Here is a 20,261-nt window from a genome sequence, read left to right on the forward strand (position 1 = left end):
TGGATTCTTTGCTTGTCATTTTGACAACAGGCCAACATCCAAAAACCTTCACCTCACTGTGCGTACAGATGCACTGACACCCGCCTGCTGCCATTCCTGAGCAAGCTCTGCACTGGTGTTGCACCAATCCCAGAAGCTGAAGGACATGGACCTGGCACTTGCTGCACTTTCTTGGCCATGTTCACACTAGCAGTATTTGGTCAGTATTTTACATCAGTATTTGTAAGCCAAAACCAGGAGTGGGTGGTAAATACAGAAGTGGTGACGTGTTACTATTATACTTTTCATCTGATTGCTCCACTCCTGGTTGTGGCTACAAATACGGACATAAAATACAGTAAGACTGGCATGTCTTTGAGTTTTGCACAGACGCAGTGTCCGAGAAAAAACACATACCCCACCATAGAATATAATGGGTTTGTGTTGTATCTGTGAAAAATAAGGATAAAACACATACTGGCACCATGGATGTCTGAATGAGACCTGACGGAGTGATATCAGCTGCCTTGTCCTGTTTAACACTTTCTCCAAAGCTAAGGTGAAGTGATGTCATTATGTAACAGGGCTGAAAATCAGTGGAATTGTTTATTTTGTGTGTAAATTTATTTTCATGGCAAGGAATGACTTTACAATTCATCTGATCCCCCTTCATAACAATGTAGAGATAATGTAAGTTGCCATTATAAAAAAAAAAAAAAAAAAATGAAGCAACAAACTTTGTGAAAATCAAAATTTGCAGCCATCTCAATACTTTTGGCCACCACTGTACTTTGGAGGTTTATTGCCGATCATCTTTCTACATTACGTTATATTGGGCTGTACTGCCCTCTTCTGGCCACAACAAGAAAAGCAGTATGGCCAAAGTATAAAAAGGCCAAAAATTGAGGAAGTTTAGCGCATACATTTTTCATATTTCTAGTGCAGTAATGCAATTCAATTTTCAGGTTTCATGTTTGCAGGTTTTGGCGCTACAGTGAGCTGCCTTGTTTATTTGACTGTGTACGAGTTGGAGACTTCTAGGTTCAGCACCTGTTCACACTTAGTCTATGTTCACCTACAAACAAGACAATGACCCAAAGCATACTGCTAAAGCAACAGGAGAGTGGTTTAATGGGTAAAATGTTTTGGGGTGCCGAGTCAAAGCCCAGACCTTAATCCATTTGAGAATCTGTGGTCAGACTTGAAGATAAAGGGTTTCCTCTGGTGAACAGCAAGATTGAAGGAGCTGGAGCAGTTTTGCCTTGAGGAATGGGCAAAAATCACAGTGGCAAGATGTGGAAAGCTCATAGAGACTTATCTAAAGCAACTTGCTACTATAATTGCCGCAAAAAAAGACTCTACAAAGTACTGACTTTACATGGATGAATAGTTATGCACACTGAAGTTTCATTTATTTTGTACTATTTCTTTTTTTTTTTTTTTTGGGGGGGGGGGGGGGGTAAATGGCAAATACTATTTGCCATTTACCCCCCCCCCCCCCCCCAAAAAAAAAAAAAAAAAAAGAAAGAAAACCAAAATGTTCACAGTTGTAGGCATGTTCTTTACATGAACTGATGCAAACCCTCAGAAAAGAGTGAAATTTAAGGTTGCAAGAAACACAGGGGGGGGGGGTTTGGGAGGGGGAAGAGGCTTATACTGCCGAAATGTGCGTAGGGACAGGTTGGCTCCACAGCATATCCACGGTACTCACTTCATTTTTAAAACAAATCCTGGTGCTTTTTCAATGCATTTTGTCACACATTGTTTATCTTTATAACCACATGTGTTTATCAATTTTATATTATTGTTGCAATCACTTCTGAGGGAGATATATATATATATATATATATATATATATATATTTTTTTTTTGTTATTAACCCCTTTACCCCCAAGGGTGGTTTGCACGTTAATGACCGGGCCAATTTTTACAATTCTGACCACTGTCCCTTTATGAGGTTATAACTCTGGAACGCTTCAACGGATCCCGGTGATTCTGACATTGTTTTCTCGTGACATATTGCACTTCATGACAATGGTAAAAATTCTTTGATAGTACCTGCGTTTATTTGTGAAAAAAATGGAAATTTGGCGAAAATTATGAAAATTTCGCAATTTTCCAACTTTGAATTTTTATGCAATTAAATCACAGAGATATGTCACACAAAATACTTAATAAGTAACATTTCCCACATGTCTACTTTACAGCAGCACAATTTTGGAACCAAAATTTTTTTTTGTTCGGGAGTTATAAGGGTTAAAAGTTGACCAGCAATTTCTCATTTCTACAACACCATTTTATTTTAGGGACCACATCTCATTTGAAGTCATTTTGAGGGGTCTATATGATAGAAAATACCCAAGTGTGACACCATTCTAAAAACTACACCCCTCAAGGTGCTCAAAACCATATTCAAGAAGTTTATTAACCCTTCTGGTGCTTCACAGGAATTTTTTGAATGTTTAAATAAAAATGAACATTTAACTTTTTTTCACAAAAAATTTAATTCAGCTCCAATTTGTTTTATTTTACCAAGGGTAACAGGAGAAAATGGACCCCAAACATTGTTGTACAATTTGTCCTGAGTATGCCAATACCCCACATGTGGGGGTAAACCACTGTTTGGGCGCATGGCACAGCTCGGAAGCGAAGGAGTGCCATTTGACTTTTCAATGCAAAATTGACTGGAATTGAGATGGGACGCCATGTTTCGTTTGGAGAGCCCCTGATGTGGCTAAACATTGAAACCCCCCACAAGTGACACCATTTTGGAAAGTAGACCCACTAAGGAACTTATCTAGAGGTGTGGTGAGCACTTTGACCCACCAAGTGCTTCACAGAAGTTTATAATGTAGAACCGTAAAAATAAAAAATCATATTTTTTCACAAAAATTATCTTTTTGCCCCCAATTTTTTATTTTCCCAAGGGTAAGAGAAGAAATTGGACCCCAAAAGTTGTTGTACAATTTGTCCTGAGTACGCTGATACCCCATATGTGGGGGTAAACCACTGTTTGGGTGGATGGGAGAGCTCGGAAGGGAAGGAGCGCCGTTTGACTTTTCAAAGCAAAATTGACAGGAATTGAGATGGGACGCCATGTTGCGTTTGAAGAGCCACTGATGTGCCTAAACATTGAAACCCCCCACAAATGACACCATTTTGGAAAGTAGACCCCCTAAGGAACTTATCTAGAGGTGTGGTGAGCACTTTGACCCACCAAGTGCTTCACAGAAGTTTATAATGCAGAGCCGTAAAAATAAAACAAAATTGTTTCCCACAAAAATTATTTTTTTAGCCCCCAGTTTTGTATTTTCCTGAGGGTAACAGGAGAAATTGGACCCCAAAATTTGTTGCCCAATTTGTCCTGAGTGCGATGATACACCATATGTGGGGGGAACCACTGTTTGGGCACATGGGAGGGCTCAGAAGGGAAGGAGCGCCATTTGGAATGCAGACTTAGATGGAATGGTCTGCAGACGTCACATTGCGTTTGCAGAACCCCTAATGTACCTAAACAGTAGAAACCCCCAAGTGACCCCATATTGGAAACTAGACCCCCCAGGGAACTAATCTAGATGTGTTGTGAGAACTTTGAACCCCCAAGTGTTTCACTACAGTTTATAACGCAGAGCCGTGAAAATAAAAAATCTTTTTTTTCCCACAAAAAATGTTTTAGCCCCGAGTTTTGTATTTTCCCAAGGGTAGCAGGAGAAATTGGACCCCAAAAGTTGTTGTCCTATTTGTCCTGAGTACGCTGATACCCCATATGTTGGGGTAAACCCCTGTTTGGGCACACGGGAGAGCTCGGAAGGGAAGAAGCACTGTTTTACTTTTTCAAACGCAGAATTGGCTGGAATTGAGATCGGACGCCATGTCGCGTTTGGAGAGCCCCTGATGTGCCTAAACAGTGGAAACCCCCCAATTATAACTGAAACCCTAATCCAAACACATCCCTAACCCTAATCCCAACAGTAACCCTAACCACACCTCTAACCCTGACACACCCCTAACCCTAATCCCAACCCTATTCCCAACCGTAAATGTAATCTAAACCCTAACTGTAACTTTAGCCCCAACCCAAACTGTAGCCCTAGCCCTAACCCTAACCCTAATCCTAGCCCTAACCCTAGCCCTAACCCTAACCCTAGCCCTAGCCCTAATGGGAAAATGGAAATAAATACATTTTTTTAATTTTTCCCTAACTAAGGGGGTGATGAAGGGGGGTTTGATTTACTTTTATAGCGGGTTTTTTAGTGGATTTTTATGATTGGCAGCCGTCACACACTGAAAGACGCTTTTTATTGCAAAAAATATTTTTTGCGTTACCACATTTTGAGAGCTATAATTTTTCTATATTTTGGTCCACAGAGTCATGTGAGGTCTTGTTTTTTGCGGGACGAGTTGATGTTTTTATTGGTAACATTTTCGGGCACGTGACATTTTTTGATCGCTTTTTATTCCGATTTTTGTGAGGCAGAATGACCAAAAACCAGCTATTCATGAATTTCTTTTGGGGGAGGCGTTTATACCGTTCCGCGTTTGGTAAAATTGATGAAGCAGTTTTATTCTTCGGGTCAGTACGATTACAGCGACACCTCATTTATATCATTTTTTTATGTTTTGGCGCTTTTATACGATAAAAACTATTTTATAGAAAAAATAATTATTTTTGCATCGCTTTATTCTCAGGACTATAACTTTTTTATTTTTTTGCTGATGCTGTATGGCGGCTCGTTTTTTGCGGGACAAGATGACGTTTTCAGCGGTACCATGGTTAGTTATATCTGTCTTTTTGATCGCGTGTTATTCCACTTTTTGTTCGGCGGTATGATAATAAAGCGGTTTTTTGCCTCGTTTTTTTTTTTTTTTTTCTTACGGTGTTTACTGAAGGGGTTAACTCGTGGGCCAGTTTTATAGGTCGGGCCGTTACGGACGCGGCGATACTAAATATGTGTACTTTTATTGTTTTTTTTTTTTTATTTAGATAAAGAAATGTATTTATGGGAATAATATTTTTTTTTTTTTTCATTATTTTGGAATATTTTTTTTTATTTTTTTTTTAGACATTTGAAATTATTTTTTTTTAACTTTTTTACTTTGTCCCAGGGGGGGACATCACAGATCAGTGATCTGACAGTTTGCACAGCACTCTGTCAGATCACTGATCTGACATGCAGCGCTGCAGCCTTCACAGTGCCTGCTCTGAGCAGGCTCTGTGAAGCCACCTCCCTCCCTGCAGGACCCGGATCTGCGGCCATCTTGGATCCGGGGCTGGAGGGAGCAGGGAGGGAGGTGAGACCCTCGCAACAACGCGATCACATCGCGTTGCTGCGGGGGGCTCAGGGAAGCCCGCAGGGAGCCCCCTCCCTGCGCGGTGCTTCCCTGCACCGCCGGCACATCGCGATCATCTTTGATCGCGGTGTGCCGGGGGTTAATGTGCCGGGGGCGGTCCGTGACCGCTCCTGGCACATAGTGCCGGATGTCAGCTGCGATAAACAGCTGACACCCGGCCGCGATCGGCGGCGCTCCCCCCGTGAGCGCTGCCAATCGCATATGACGTACTATTGCGTCCTTGGGAAGTAAAGCCCACCCCACATGGACGCAATAGTACATCTAATGGCAGAAAGGGGTTAAACTGTGGCAACACCTTCTGGCCAACTTTGGTATTTGACATGTTTCTTTGTTAGTTTATTTTTTGTCAGACTAAAATTAAACCTTTTTAATCATGAGTTTTTAGCACTTGTGTTAGACACCTTTTAGTTTATATGATTTTAGTGTTGTGGTGTAGAACCATTAGTTGTCCTTTATCATCGACGGGGATATTGGACCCTTTTTATTTACATGAAGCTTTATTTTAATCAAATTTCTCTGATAATATTCAGGTGCTTCTCACAAAACTAGAATATCAGTAAAAAGTTAATTTCAGTTCTTCAATACTAAAAGTGAAACTCATTATATAGAGTCATTACAAGCAGAGTGATGTATTTCAAGTATTTATTTCTGTTAATGTTGATGATTATGGCTTACAGCCAATGAAAACCCAAAAGTCATTATCTCAGTAAATTAGAATACTTTATAACACCAGCATGAAATATGATTTTAAAATCTGAAATGTTGGCCTACTGAAATGTATGTTCAGTAAATGCACTCAGTATTTAGTCAGGGCTCCTTTTGCATCATAAACTGCATCAGTGTGGCATGGAGGCGATCAGCCTGTGGCACTGCTGAGGTGTTATGGAAGCCCAGGTTGCTTTGATAGCAGCCTTCAGCTCGTCTGCATGGTTAGCTCTGGTGTCTCATCTTCCTCTTGACAATACCTCATAGATTCTCTATGGGGTTAAGGTCAGGCGAGTTTGCTGCCAATCAAGCACAGTGATACTGTTGTTTGTAAACCAGGTATTGGTACTTTTGGCAGTGTGGACAGGTGCCAAGTCCTGCTGGAGAGTGAAATTTCCATCTCCAAAAAACTTGTCGGCAGAGGAAAGCATGAAGTGTTCTAAAATTTCCTTGGTAGATGGCTGTGCTGACTTTGGTCTTGATAAAACACAGTGGACCTACACCAGCAGATGACATGGCTCCCCAAACCATCACTGTGGAGATTTCATGATAGACCTCAGGCAGCTTGGATTGTGGCCTCTCCACTCCTCCTCCAGACTCTGGGACCTTGATTTCCAAATGAAATGCAAAATTTACTTTCATCTGAAAACAACACCTTGTACCACTGAGCAGCAGTCCAGTTCTTTTTCTCCTTGGCCCAGGTAAGACGCTTCTGGCGTTGTCTATTGGTCATGAGTGACTTCACACAAGAAATGCGACAATGGTAGCCCATGTCCTGGGTACATCTGTGTGTGTGGTGGCTCTTGAAGCAATAATTCCAGCAGCAGTCCACTCCTTCTGAATCTCCCCCAAATTTTTGAATGGCCTTTTCTCAAGAATCCTTTCAAGGCTGTGGTCAACCCGGTTGCTTGTGCACCTTTTTCTCCCACACTTTTCTTCCACTCAACTTTCCATTAATATGTTTGGATACAGCACTCTGTGAACAGACAGCTTATGTAGCAATGACCTTTTGTGGCTTACCCTCCTTGTGGAGTGTGTCAATGACTGCCTTCTGGACATCTGTCAAGTCAGCAGTCTTCCCCATGATTGTGGAGCCTACTGAAACAGACTAAGGGACCTTTTTAAATGTTTAGGAAGCCTTTGCAGAAGTTTTTTTGTTAATTATTCTAATTTACTGAGATAATGACTTTGGCCGTAAGCCATAATCATCAACATTAACAGAAATAAACACTTGAGTGGGAAAACACTTTTCTGGGAAAAGCGAAGAGTCTCCCTAAGCTAGAAGATCGTTGGGTACAGCCGGGACCAGCTGCTTGGAAAGAATCACCAAACCAGGGATTCAAGCTTGAGGAGGCTAATTTGCATATTCCAGGTGCCTTCTGGGAAAAGCGAAGAGTCTCCCTAAGCTAGAAGATCGTTGGGTACAGCCGGGACCAGCTGCTTGGAAAGAATCACCAAACCAGGGATTCAAGCTTGAGGAGGCTAATTTGCATATTCCAGGTGCCTTCTGGGAAAAGCGAAGAGTCTCCCTAAGCTAGAAGATCGTTGGGTACAGCCGGGACCAGCTGCTTGGAAAGAATCACCAAACCAGGGATTCAAGCTTGAGGAGGCTAATTTGCCTTACGGCGCGCAAATTTTTGCCTGTAGGACATTAATGCAAGAGAGCTTGGCTGAGTAGATTACACAAGAAGGAAAACACACAGCAAGTCAGCAGGATCTAGGAGCAACATGGCAGATGTGACAACCTACATGGTGAGCTGCAGCATGTGCTACATGTTCACAGACCGACCAGAAGAAGAATCAAATTTCACCTGTCAGAAGTGTAGACTAGTGGCCCTTTTAGAAGAAAAGGTGCGGGGTTTGGAAGAAAGAATAGCAACTTTGAAACTCATCAAAGAGAATGAAGACTTCCTAGACAGAACAGAAGCATCTCTACTGGTCACAGAAGGTGAAAAAAGTGTCAGAGAACCTCCAAAAGCAGATGAGTGGAAGCATGTGACCAAAAGAAGCAAGAAGACCATGGAGAAATCACCAACCACACAACTGAAGAACCGATATCAAATCTTTGTAGAGGATGAAGATGGCACACCTAAGGATGAAGCAATACCAGCAAGCAAAAAAGAAAAGGGCACACAGCAACAAGTGACAGCAAAAAGTACAGCCAAGAAGCAACGAAGAGTGGTGGTGGTGGGAGACTCACTACTGAGAGGCACAGAAGCAGCCATCTGCAGACCGGACATAACTGCAAGAGAAGTATGCTGCCTTCCAGGTGCGATGATCAAGGATGTGACCGATAGGATACCAAAGCTCTTCAGCTCCAAGGACGTCCACCCATTTCTTCTGATACATGTTGGCACCAATGACACGGCAAGGAAGGACCTACCGACAATCTGCAAAGACTTTGAAGAGTTGGGGAAGAAAGTAAAGGAACTGGATGCACAGGTAGTTTTTTCTTCTATCCTTCCAGTAGACGGGCATGGCACCAGGAGATGGAACAGGATCCTTGATGCAAACAACTGGCTAAGACGATGGTGCAGACAACAAGGATTCGGATTCCTGGACCACGGTGTGAATTACTTGTACGATGGACTCCTCGCCAGAGACGGACTACACCTCAACAAACCTGGGAAACACACATTCGCCAGAAGACTCGCTACACTCATCAGGAGGGCGTTAAACTAGAAGAAGAGGGGACGGGAAGAAAAACATTAGACTTGAACAAAGAAGATCCAGGAAAACATACTCAGAAGGGAGGTAAGAACATTTCTAAAACAATCCACAGCGAGGAGATTGGAACAAAACAAAATCCTCTAAACTGCATGCTCGCAAACGCCAGAAGTCTGACAAACAAGATGGAAGAACTAGAAGCAGAAATATCTACAGGTAACTTTGACGTAGTGGGAATAACCGAGACATGGTTAGATGAAAGCTATGACTGGGCAGTTAACTTACAGGGTTACAGTCTGTTTAGAAAGGATCGTAAAAATCGGAGAGGAGGAGGGGTTTGTCTCTATGTAAAGTCTTGTCTAAAGTCCACTTTAAGGGAGGATATTAGCGAAGGAAATGAGGATGTCGAGTCCATATGGGTCGAAATTCATGGAGGGAAAAATGGTAACAAAATTCTCATTGGGGTCTGTTACAAACCCCCAAATATAACAGAAACCATGGAAAGTCTACTTCTAAAGCAGATAGATGAAGCTGCAACCCATAATGAGGTCCTGGTTATGGGGGACTTTAACTACCCGGATATTAACTGGGAAACAGAAACCTGTGAAACCCATAAAGGCAACAGGTTTCTGCTAATAACCAAGAAAAAATATCTTTCACAATTGGTGCAGAATCCAACCAGAGGAGCAGCACTTTTAGACCTAATACTATCTAATAGACCTGACAGAATAACAAATCTGCAGGTGGTCGGGCATCTAGGAAATAGCGACCACAATATTGTACAGTTTCACCTGTCTTTCACTAGGGGCACTTGTCAGGGAGTCACAAAAACACTGAATTTTAGGAAGGCAAAGTTTGACCAGCTTAGAGATGCCCTTAATTTGGTAGACTGGGACAATATCCTCAGAAATAAGAATACAGATAATAAATGGGAAATGTTTAAGAACATCCTAAATAGGCAGTGTAAGCGGTTTATACCTTGTGGGAATAAAAGGACTAGAAATAGGAAAAACCCAATGTGGCTAAACAAAGAAGTAAGACAGGCAATTAACAGTAAAAAGAAAGCATTTGCACTACTAAAGCAGGATGGCACCATTGAAGCTCTAAAAAACTATAGGGAGAAAAAGACTTTATCTAAAAAACTAATTAAAGCTGCCAAAAAGGAAACAGAGAAGCACATTGCTAAGGAGAGTAAAACTAATCCCAAACTGTTCTTCAACTATATCAATAGTAAAAGAATAAAAACTGAAAATGTAGGCCCCTTAAAAAATAGTGAGGAAAGAATGGTTGTAGATGACGAGGAAAAAGCTAAACATATTAAACACCTTCTTCTCCACGGTATTCACGGTGGAAAATGAAATGCTAGGTGAAATCCCAAGAAACAATGAAAACCCTATATTAAGGGTCACCAATCTAACCCAAGAAGAGGTGCGAAACCGGCTAAATAAGATTAAAATAGATAAATCTCCGGGTCCGGATGGCATACACCCACGAGTACTAAGAGAACTAAGTAATGTAATAGATAAACCATTATTTCTTATTTTTAGGGACTCTATAGCGACAGGGTCTGTTCCGCAGGATTGGCGCATAGCAAATGTGGTGCCAATATTCAAAAAGGGCTCTAAAAGTGAACCTGGAAATTATAGGCCAGTAAGTCTAACCTCTATTGTTGGTAAAATATTTGAAGGGTTTCTGAGGGATGTTATTCTGGATTATCTCAATGAGAATAACTGTTTAACTCCATATCAGCATGGGTTTATGAGAAATCGCTCCTGTCAAACCAATCTAATCAGTTTTTATGAAGAGGTAAGCTATAGGCTGGACCACGGTGAGTCATTGGACGTGGTATATCTCGATTTTTCCAAAGCGTTTGATACCGTGCCGCACAAGAGGTTGGTACACAAAATGAGAATGCTTGGTCTGGGGGAAATTGTGTGTAAATGGGTTAGTAACTGGCTTAGTGATAGAAAGCAGAGGGTGGTTATAAATGGTATAGTCTCTAACTGGGTCGCTGTGACCAGTGGGGTACCGCAGGGGTCGGTATTGGGACCTGTTCTCTTCAACATATTCATTAATGATCTGGTAGAAGGTTTACACAGTAAAATATCGATATTTGCAGATGATACAAAACTATGTAAAGCAGTTAATACAAGAGAAGATAGTATTCTGCTACAGATGGATCTGGATAAGTTGGAAACTTGGGCTGAAAGGTGGCAGATGAGGTTTAACAATGATAAATGTAAGGTTATACACATGGGAAGAAGGAATCAATGTCACCATTACACACTGAATGGGAAACCACTGGGTAAATCTGACAGGGAGAAGGACTTGGGGATCCTAGTTAATGATAAACTTACTTGGAGCAGCCAGTGCCAGGCAGCAGCTGCCAAGGCAAACAGGATCATGGGGTGCATTAAAAGAGGTCTGGATACACATGATGAGAGCATTATACTGCCTCTGTACAAATCCCTAGTTAGACCGCACATGGAGTACTGTGTCCAGTTTTGGGCACCGATGCTCAGGAAGGATATAATGGAAATAGAGAGAGTACAAAGGAGGGCAACAAAATTAATAAAGGGGATGGGAGAACTACAATACCCAGATAGATTAGCGAAATTAGGATTATTTAGTCTAGAAAAAAGACGACTGAGGGGCGATCTAATAACCATGTATAAGTATATAAGGGGACAATACAAATATCTCGCTGAGGATCTGTTTATACCAAGGAAGGTGACGGGCACAAGGGGGCATTCTTTGCGTCTGGAGGAGAGAAGATTTTTCCACCAACATAGAAGAGGATTCTTTACTGTTAGGGCAGTGAGAATCTGGAATTGCTTGCCTGAGGAGGTGGTGATGGCAAACTCAGTCGAGGGGTTCAAGAGAGGCCTGGATGTCTTCCTGGAGCAGAACAATATTGTATCATACAATTATTAGGTTCTGTAGAAGGACGTAGATCTGGGGATTTATTATGATGGAATATAGGCTGAACTGGATGGACAAATGTCTTTTTTCGGCCTTACTAACTATGTTACTATGTTACTGTTTGTAATGACTATATAACATATGAGTTTCACATTTTGTATTGAAGAACTGAAATAAATTAACTTTTTGATGATATTCTAATTTTGTGAGAAGCACCTGTATATTACAAGGTTTCTTATTTTCATGTGTTGCATTATGAAAACAAGATTAAAACAATGACTACTCTTTAAACTATGCAGCCAGCCTCCGATTCATGCCACCTATGGTTCGGACAGCATCAGTCGACTGAGGATTCCCTTTAGCGAAGCCTTATAATTAGTGAATGTAGCTGGGTGAATTCATGCGCCCGTGTCCGCAAATCTCCTAAAATCCTTAGTGCCTAAAACCGATGAGTTCTCCATTCACCTGGTCACTTAGCGGATTTACCAGCCAGAAACCCAGCGTTCCAGCTTCTGTAGGAGTTGCAATAGTGCCATATTGGTATTGCCAGTCTCACAGGTGATTTTTCTTTTTTTGGGGGAGGGGAATGGACAATAAAATTATATTTAACTCAATTTGTATAATAATCTTTATTAGTATTATTTAAAAGATACAAGAGATTCCTAAAGAAGCTAATAGTAATATCCATCATACAAACAGGTAACAGAACTTAGGAAATACAGAATATTGTGCTCTGGCGTCTGGATAAAATAGCCACGTTGCCTAAATTTCTTTATTTTGCTAAGATGGTTACAATTTGTCTAAATTCAGAATAAGAAATAATGAACACGGAGACAGCGACACGTAGTGTATAAGTCATGTGTAGGGTCTCAGCCATAGCTTTACGGTTCTTGAACAAGGCGACGCCACCTAGATGCAATGTACAATATACATTAAGCTATTCGTGATGTTACATATGGATTTTTTAGAGTTCAAGAAGACGTCACAGGCATTATTAATATTGGACAAGGTTCAATTCTTTAGGCCAAACATATCTAAAGCCTAACCATTGCCCATGTATAATGGAGACATCCAGGCTCATGAACACCGAGCCATTAGGCACAAAGTATCCACCTCCACCGCATCCAGACAACGCGCGGACTGTAAAACCCCACCCCGTCCATCAGGATGCCATGTGCCACCACATAACAAAAATCAGATAAAAGACATCCACCAACTGTGGTTAGGAAATCATACAAACTGGAATTGGAACATTCTATACACTGAAAACAATGGCTTCTCATTTTTGTAGAAAACAAAAAAACAAAATTAAGATCCTTGAGTAAAGTGGTACCACGCAAGAAAAGAACCATCCTACGACTGGTACAAACGTCCTATAATCCTGCTGGAGATCAATGAATGGAAAGCGCAAATACTACAGCCCTCCCACACATTGCAAAATGGAACCTGAAATAGCAATATCCAGAGAAGTACACTTACTAATACACATACAGGGGATGGATGATGGGTAAACTGGCTATTACTTTATTAGTGTGCACTTAGTTTACATTTTTTTCCGTGCGGCTGCTTAATGGCTGAGGACAGCAAGAGCCAAAAAAGTGCAAAGTCTTTGTAATGGGAAAAAAAGTGGCTCAGATAAAACAGGGGCGATATGCATGAGTAATAGGAAATACTGCAGGGGGGAATTATTCCTGAAAATACCAAAAAGTGATCTCCGTCACCTAACTACTTATAAGAATACCAACCGAGGGCAGATTAAAGAAGCCTGTCAGGTCCAATAACACTATCCACCTACAGATATAGGGTAAATCTGTTAAAATTGTTATTAAAGTGCCCAGCTGCTGTACTGAAAGCGCGGCATCGGGGAGAAAGTGAACTTTATTTCTCCCAGGAGGCACCAGCTTTCAGTCATGCAGATGTGGCGAGAGCAATTAGGATGACTGCCGAGGATGCTGTAAGAACACAAGTAGTGAGTCCATCAGTACAGAGTCGGCTGTCAGTCAGTGACGGGGTGTGGTCACAGCGCTTTCACTGCTGTGAGTGGTGATTAATTGCTCCGGAGACGCCTGCATGACTGAAAGCCGGCGGCTTAAAGGAGAAAAAGTAAATATTCTCCTTAGTGCTGCACTTTCAGTTCAGCATCTGGGCACCTTCATTATGTTATTAACCCCAGATCTGTAGGTTATATCATTAGCGTCTGATCCGACAGGTTGCTTTAAGCAGTGAGGAATGGCCGTACCAAAGCACCAGATAGCTAAATGTGCCCATACACTCTTGGGTAGCCATCTGCTTGCTCTCCTAACTCCTCCAATATACAGGAACGTTCAACTCAGCTCAGCAATTCTCCTCTATCCTTGTTGAAAACGCAGAAGGCCACAGTCCAGCAGCTGTGATGGCAGCTCATCTCCTCTGAATACAGAAGGAATTCAGAATGCAGATCCTCATGGTACCCCACACACAGATGCTCAGAAGGAAACTCAGGAGAGGCGGCCGACTTTATTTTATATGTAATCTAACCAAACTAGGAGCCTTCAAATGAGATGGTCCTCAAATTCAACATTAAATACAGCATACATTATCAAAAAGAGCTACGAGATCTACTGAGACAGGTGTACTTACTTTGATAATTGTGTGAGAATGTTGGTATAATCCTCTGTTAAAATGCTCATCTTAACATCAGGATTATACAGCCATTTTAACATGGATTTTCAAAGTAAGGACACCGGGTGTAAGATCTATTTAATATATGCAGTTTGTGATGGGTCCGTTTTCAATTTGTAGATGATAGTTTATTAGTTGACTAAGCCATAAAGGAAGTAGGTTTTTTTGTGCTCCGCTTCTTTTGCTGTTGGTTTACGAGCATTATTGCACCCGTGTATGTTTGATGCTGAAACAGTGCGGAGAAGACATACTATGAGAAGTCAGCTGAGGACAATGCATCTAAGATGATTAGTCTAAGAGTCTGGTCCCTGGCGGATTCTCCCCAGCCCACTTCTCTACACTCTACACGTCTTTTCTTATATACACACACATAGGGAAAGACCTGTCAGTCATGGGGAGTGAGGCAAGGAGAAGCTGCCGAGGACCGGCTTCTTGGACTAGTCATCCACGACGCAGAGCCCCCGCCCGGTTTTCAGACTATGTTTTCTATGGAACGCTGCAGCTTTAAAGAGTGAAACATACAAGTCTGCAATAACAGCCAGTGTCTGCTTCATGCTGCCTGTGGTTTGGACAGCATGAATCTCATGACAGATTCCCTTTAATCAAAAGGTCATGTCTCCTTAGCCCGATTTTATGCAGATCACACGACCTGGCCCTAGAGCCAGTTCTCCAGACCTGAGCTGAATACTTCACATTTGCACAGGTTAAGAGACCTCCCTGCCCAATGGAAGAATAGTAAAACCGACCTTATTCTCAGCATCTCAAGATAGATCGCGGTTCACCAATATGCAGTATGCCATGTATCTCAGTGACATGTACAAGATGGGTCACCAAGGACCTCTCTGACAGGTCTATTTTGGTAAAAAAAAAAAAAAATCTATATATAACTACATTGTGATGTTCCTAGAAATATACAAATAAATTATCAATTGGGTATTAGTAGGGTTAGGGGCCTTCACCCTGACTCTAAAACCAGCATTGGGCTCGGTCCACACTGTTGGCAGATACACGCAGAGGCATTCGTCCACAAACGCTAAAGGTTAGTTGTAGATATTTCTGTGACTTTCCTAGCCATCTGTATGGGGTTTGCAGAAATCCATGTGCGTGATACAACCCCTTTCAGATGAATAAAGGCTATAACAAAATCTGCTGTGTGAATATACCTTTAAATGTATCCAATGCTGTAGAATACAATATTGCACTCAGCTTTCTCCGTTAGTCCTGTAGACAATGAATGAAGTGAAGCTGCGCATGCTCGATGCTGCACTGTGCTCCGTCTTCTCGATCAGTCCCATAAACAATGGAGGCCAAGCATGGACATATCCGCTCCATTGAGGATGGGGCACCGATCTTGGTATTGCAGGAAAGAACCCAGCGTTTGGACCTGCAGCGATCAGTAATTTAATTAACTTATTATTTTGGAAATAACCCTATAATAAAAAATACAGTAAGGCCTCAAAACACATTTAATAGTTAATCTACAGTTATGTTCACTGCTGAAGATGCCACAGGGATCACTGATCATTGTGGAAGCCATCGCCACTCTGGGCTGTAAATATAGGTCATGGCGCCTTAACCAGAGATTTACAGCGGTAGTGGAGACAGGTAGAAACAGTATTATTCATGTTTGGCCGTATAATACCCATGGCAAAGACAGAAAATAAAAGGGAAAACATCGGCTTAATATCTGACACGCTGAAAGCACAGAACAATGGCGGATGCAGGAACATGGACACGGGCGAGATATTCAAAGCTTCAAATTCTAGCAGCGCGGACGAAACTAAGTTGCATATTATGTAGTGCAATGGTATTCAGCTCATGTACAACTACCTCCTGTCAGAAGACATCATGACTATGGATAGTAAGCCTTTACATTGGCCTAGATGTTACACAACGTTGAAGAAACGCAGGTTCGTAAGCTCCAGCCTTCAGGCGCCCGCGTACACCAACCTGCAAATCAACAGCCAAAAGGTTTTCATGGGATGAGAATAATGGGATGATGACCCCTATCATGTCCGTCTGATCTATGGCCACCCATGCCACCAGCACCTGGATAATAAGCTGTGGTGGACTGTAGCCGAGGGCACGGCCCCGGGTGTAAAAGTCAGATATCATGAAAACACCCACACACGAGGGAGGACATTCCCTATTCCAGGCAGAAGACTCCCGGGGTTCTGTTCTGAGGTAAATCCAGCAATGTAGTGGTTAAAATTAAGATAATACCCAGAATCATTTTGATGAAAATCACATGAAACGATGGACAGTGGACAATTCTATGCAAAGGTGTGCTCTGGATAGCTGACTCTTATGGCTCCCCAGTAGCACGCCCGGACTAGACAAACTAAGCCTAAGAGGTAGGCCACCGCCCAGGAGACGTATGTCGCGTGGAAGCGTCTGGCGAAATCTTGTGTGCCAACCTGAAAAAACACAAAAAACGTAGTCATGTAACCGTTACAGGTAAGAAATAAAATGTCGAGCAGCTTTAAAAATACAAAAATACATTGCATTATGTATGTACATTTCTGCAGGTCGTCATTGGAGTCAACAAGCCTGTAAGATATGTCGTTATAGGAGTTTCCCCACAAAACGTAAACAAAGTAAATTTTAATCAATAGATCTTTGAATAATAATTTCCACCAGGGGCGAACACAGACAGCTTGGGGCCCCTGTGCAGGAAATGTGCCTGGGCCCCCCTCCTTTTAAGGAGACAAAGCTAAGGGACTGTGCTATACATAAGTGAAAAGAAATACAAAAGAAAACCAGAGCAGCACAAAGTCCCACACACAGAGAAACTTACAATAGGCTCATTTGTTTTGATCTAGCAGTCTGGGAAAGAGGGGGAGGTGCTATTTGCATGAAAAAAGTCTGTGTAAATCCAACATAGTAAGAAAGGATTGCAAATGCACTCACCGACTGCAGTTCAAAGTGTTTATTCCAACAACAAGTGAAACATCTTCACGGCACGGGGGAAAGGAAATTAGCCAGGGAGAGTGCGGCAGACGAGACGACGGCCGTTTCGCGCTGCACAAGAGCGCTTCTACGGGTCCATAGCCAGACGGGAAGTGACACCAGGTTAAGTAAGTAACTGAATACAAGCTCCACCTGTGTCATCAACCCGCCGGGCAAAGAAAGAAAGTGCACAGTGTGTTAAAACTAATTAAAAACAAACGCATATAACTGACACTGAACAGATGTTACATAGATATATACGTACAGTCCTACAAACGAAATCTAACAATGAATACTTCATATCTAGTTGCTGAGAGATTGCTGAAAGATTGCTTAACATAAATCACTAAATCCATAAAAGAGACAGGTATAAACAAATATATTTCCATATTGATTGTGACTAAGAATATGTAGACGTACCGAGAATACAATTCTATATCGGTCCTAGATATTCACACCTAAATCTAAATCATCACCTCGCTGCAAGACACGAAACAAATCCATGATAATATACAAGAGCTACAGAAAAACCGACATATCGACTCTGTCGTTTAGGCCGGCCGGGCCGGTGGCTTTCGTCTTTAATATCCATGTAGCTTCCTGTCTCAATAATATCTTATGGAGATCGCCGCCCTGTACCGGTAATGTTATTTTTTCTACCCCCGCGAATGTCAGAACTTCTGGGTTACCGTTGTGACTTTCTTTGATATGATCGATTAGTCTCGGTACACCCTTGCCTGAGGTGACTGATTTAAAGTGTTCCCTAAAACGCATATACAATCTACGAATGGTCTTACCGATATAAAAACGCCCACAAGGACAAAAAACGACATAGACTACAAACTCCGTCTTACAAGAGATGAATTGTCGGACCTGATGTATCACAGGTCCAATATGTAATGTTTGGCCCAATAGATGAAATCTACAGTACTGGCAATGACCACACCGATGGTTACCTATTGGAACAGACCGCTCCAGCCAATTTGATCTATCCCTAGTAATCCGATTCCGTACAAGTACGTCTCTAATCCGTGTCCCCCGTCTATTAGAGACCAAGGGGCCTCCTTTGCTCCTCCCAGTAAGCTCTCTATCTCTCTCCAAAACATGCCAATGTTTGCGGAGGGTGGCTTTAATCTCGCTATCCAAAGGACTGTATTGAAAGCAGAAGGAAAAGCGTTGTGACGCTGTGTCTGGTAATTTCTTTTTCTGACCGCAATGCACGGTTTCTACCCGTTCTAACGTAGATTTTAATAATTTTTCCGGATAACCTCTATCCCGAAGTCTACTGCAAAGTTCCTCTGACTGTTGCGCAAAGCCCTCCTGGGTATTGTTCACACGTCGTGTTCTAAGTAACTGGCTATGCGGTAAAGATTTTTTTGTATGATGAGGGTGAAAACTGTTATAGTGTAGAATGGAATTAACCGAAGAAGGTTTTCGAAAGATGGAAGTACACACCTTCCCTTCCACCACTTCTAACCATACATCCAGAAACTCCAACGTACAACCCCCAAATTTATGTGTAAAAGACATCCCCATCACATTGCTGGTATTAAGATATTCCACAAAAGAATGAAATTCTGTCTCAGTGCCGTCCCATATCAAGAACAGGTCATCCACATATCTCAATAATAGCTTGATATGTTTCAAAAAAACGTTGTTAGTAGAGTAAATATAATCCTCCTCAAAGACAGCCATGTACAAATTAGCAAAAGTACATGCAGCCGGGGTCCCCATGGCAGTCCCCGTGGTCTGCCTATACCAGACATCCAAAAAGGTGAAGGCATTATGGGTTAGGATGAAATCTAAGCCTCCACATACAAATTCAATGTATGCCTGACTCTTATCTGTGGTATCCAGAATCCGTCTCACGGTTTCCACACCCAACACTTGGGGTATATTAGTGTATAAGCTGACCACGTCAATGGACACCATGGAGAACCCCGGCTGCCAAACAAAATCCTGAACATGTCTGAGAAAGGAATCCGTGTCCTTGATATAGGACGGCACATTAATGAGCAAAGGACGCAACAACCAATCAATGTATTGTGAAAGGGGTTCAGTAAGGGAGCCGACCCCTGACACAATAGGTCTCCCAGGGGGAGCAGTGTTAGATTTGTGAATCTTCGGTAAGTAATACCAATGAGGTCTCATGGGGAAATTGGGGAGCAATTTTTCGGCTTTCCTCTGCGGGATGACACCATTCTCTACTGCCCTCCTAAGGAAGGAGCAAAGCTCTCTTTTAAACCTCTGGGTAGGATCACCTTGCAATTTGGCATAAACGGAGGTATCAGATAATTGCCTATTGGCTTCGGCTATATATGACTCCCTCGGCAACAAGACCGTCTTTCCGCCTTTGTCTGCGGGACGTATAATAACATCAGTCCAATTGGCCATTTCTTTTAAAGCCTTACTTTCATTGATGCTCAAATTAGGAATGGCCTTGTTGTATACCAAGGCTTCTACATCCTTAAGGACCAAAGTTTCAAATAGATCGATCATGTTGCCGGGGGAGACTGGGGGTATATATGTAGAGGGAACTCCTCCCAAAAAAGGTTTATACCCATCAGAATTGGTGATCTCTTCACCAAGTCTCTCATCAGAAATGCTAAGCAGACATTTAGCATCTTCTTGTAAATCTGCTAACGCTCCCCCCTGTGCACTAGCCATAAAGCCCAAAGGTCCTATATTACAAGGACGTTCTCCTTCCAATACTGCCGATTCTACAGAATTGCAACGAAAATGTCTATACAAGTGCATTTTTCTTGTAGCCTTAAATAAGTCCACCTGGAAAGAAACAAAGTCAAATTCATCAGGGACACAGTAGTTCAGACCCCTGGCCAAAACAGACAATTGGGAGGAGTCTAAACTGCGTTGTGTCAAATTGACAACGTAGTCCTCAGGAGAAGTATTTAGAACCGTTCCTGTCTCCAAGAAACGAACTTCCTTTTGCGCTGCCATGTAGCGCCGGCACTTGTGCTGGCCCCTCCGTGTTTTTCTCCTAAAGGGATAGGGGTAGTGTGTTGAGA

The 20,261-nt window shown here is 42.1% G+C and overlaps 1 protein-coding gene across 1 annotated transcript in view; it reads right to left on the minus strand.

Moving 5' to 3' along the window:
• Window positions 1-12,235: 12,235 nt before the first annotated feature.
• Window positions 12,236-20,261, minus strand: part of PIP4P2 (phosphatidylinositol-4,5-bisphosphate 4-phosphatase 2) — a 98,874-nt gene continuing 90,848 nt past the window's right edge. Inside the window, exon 7 of the mRNA XM_069731594.1 lies at window positions 12,236-16,703. Coding sequence (XP_069587695.1) covers window positions 16,560-16,703 — 144 coding nt within the window. The 3' untranslated portion in view covers window positions 12,236-16,559. The remainder of the gene's footprint in view (window positions 16,704-20,261) is intronic.

This window comes from Ranitomeya imitator, chromosome 6 (assembly GCF_032444005.1).
Source record: "Ranitomeya imitator isolate aRanImi1 chromosome 6, aRanImi1.pri, whole genome shotgun sequence".
NCBI lineage: Eukaryota > Metazoa > Chordata > Amphibia > Anura > Dendrobatidae > Ranitomeya > Ranitomeya imitator.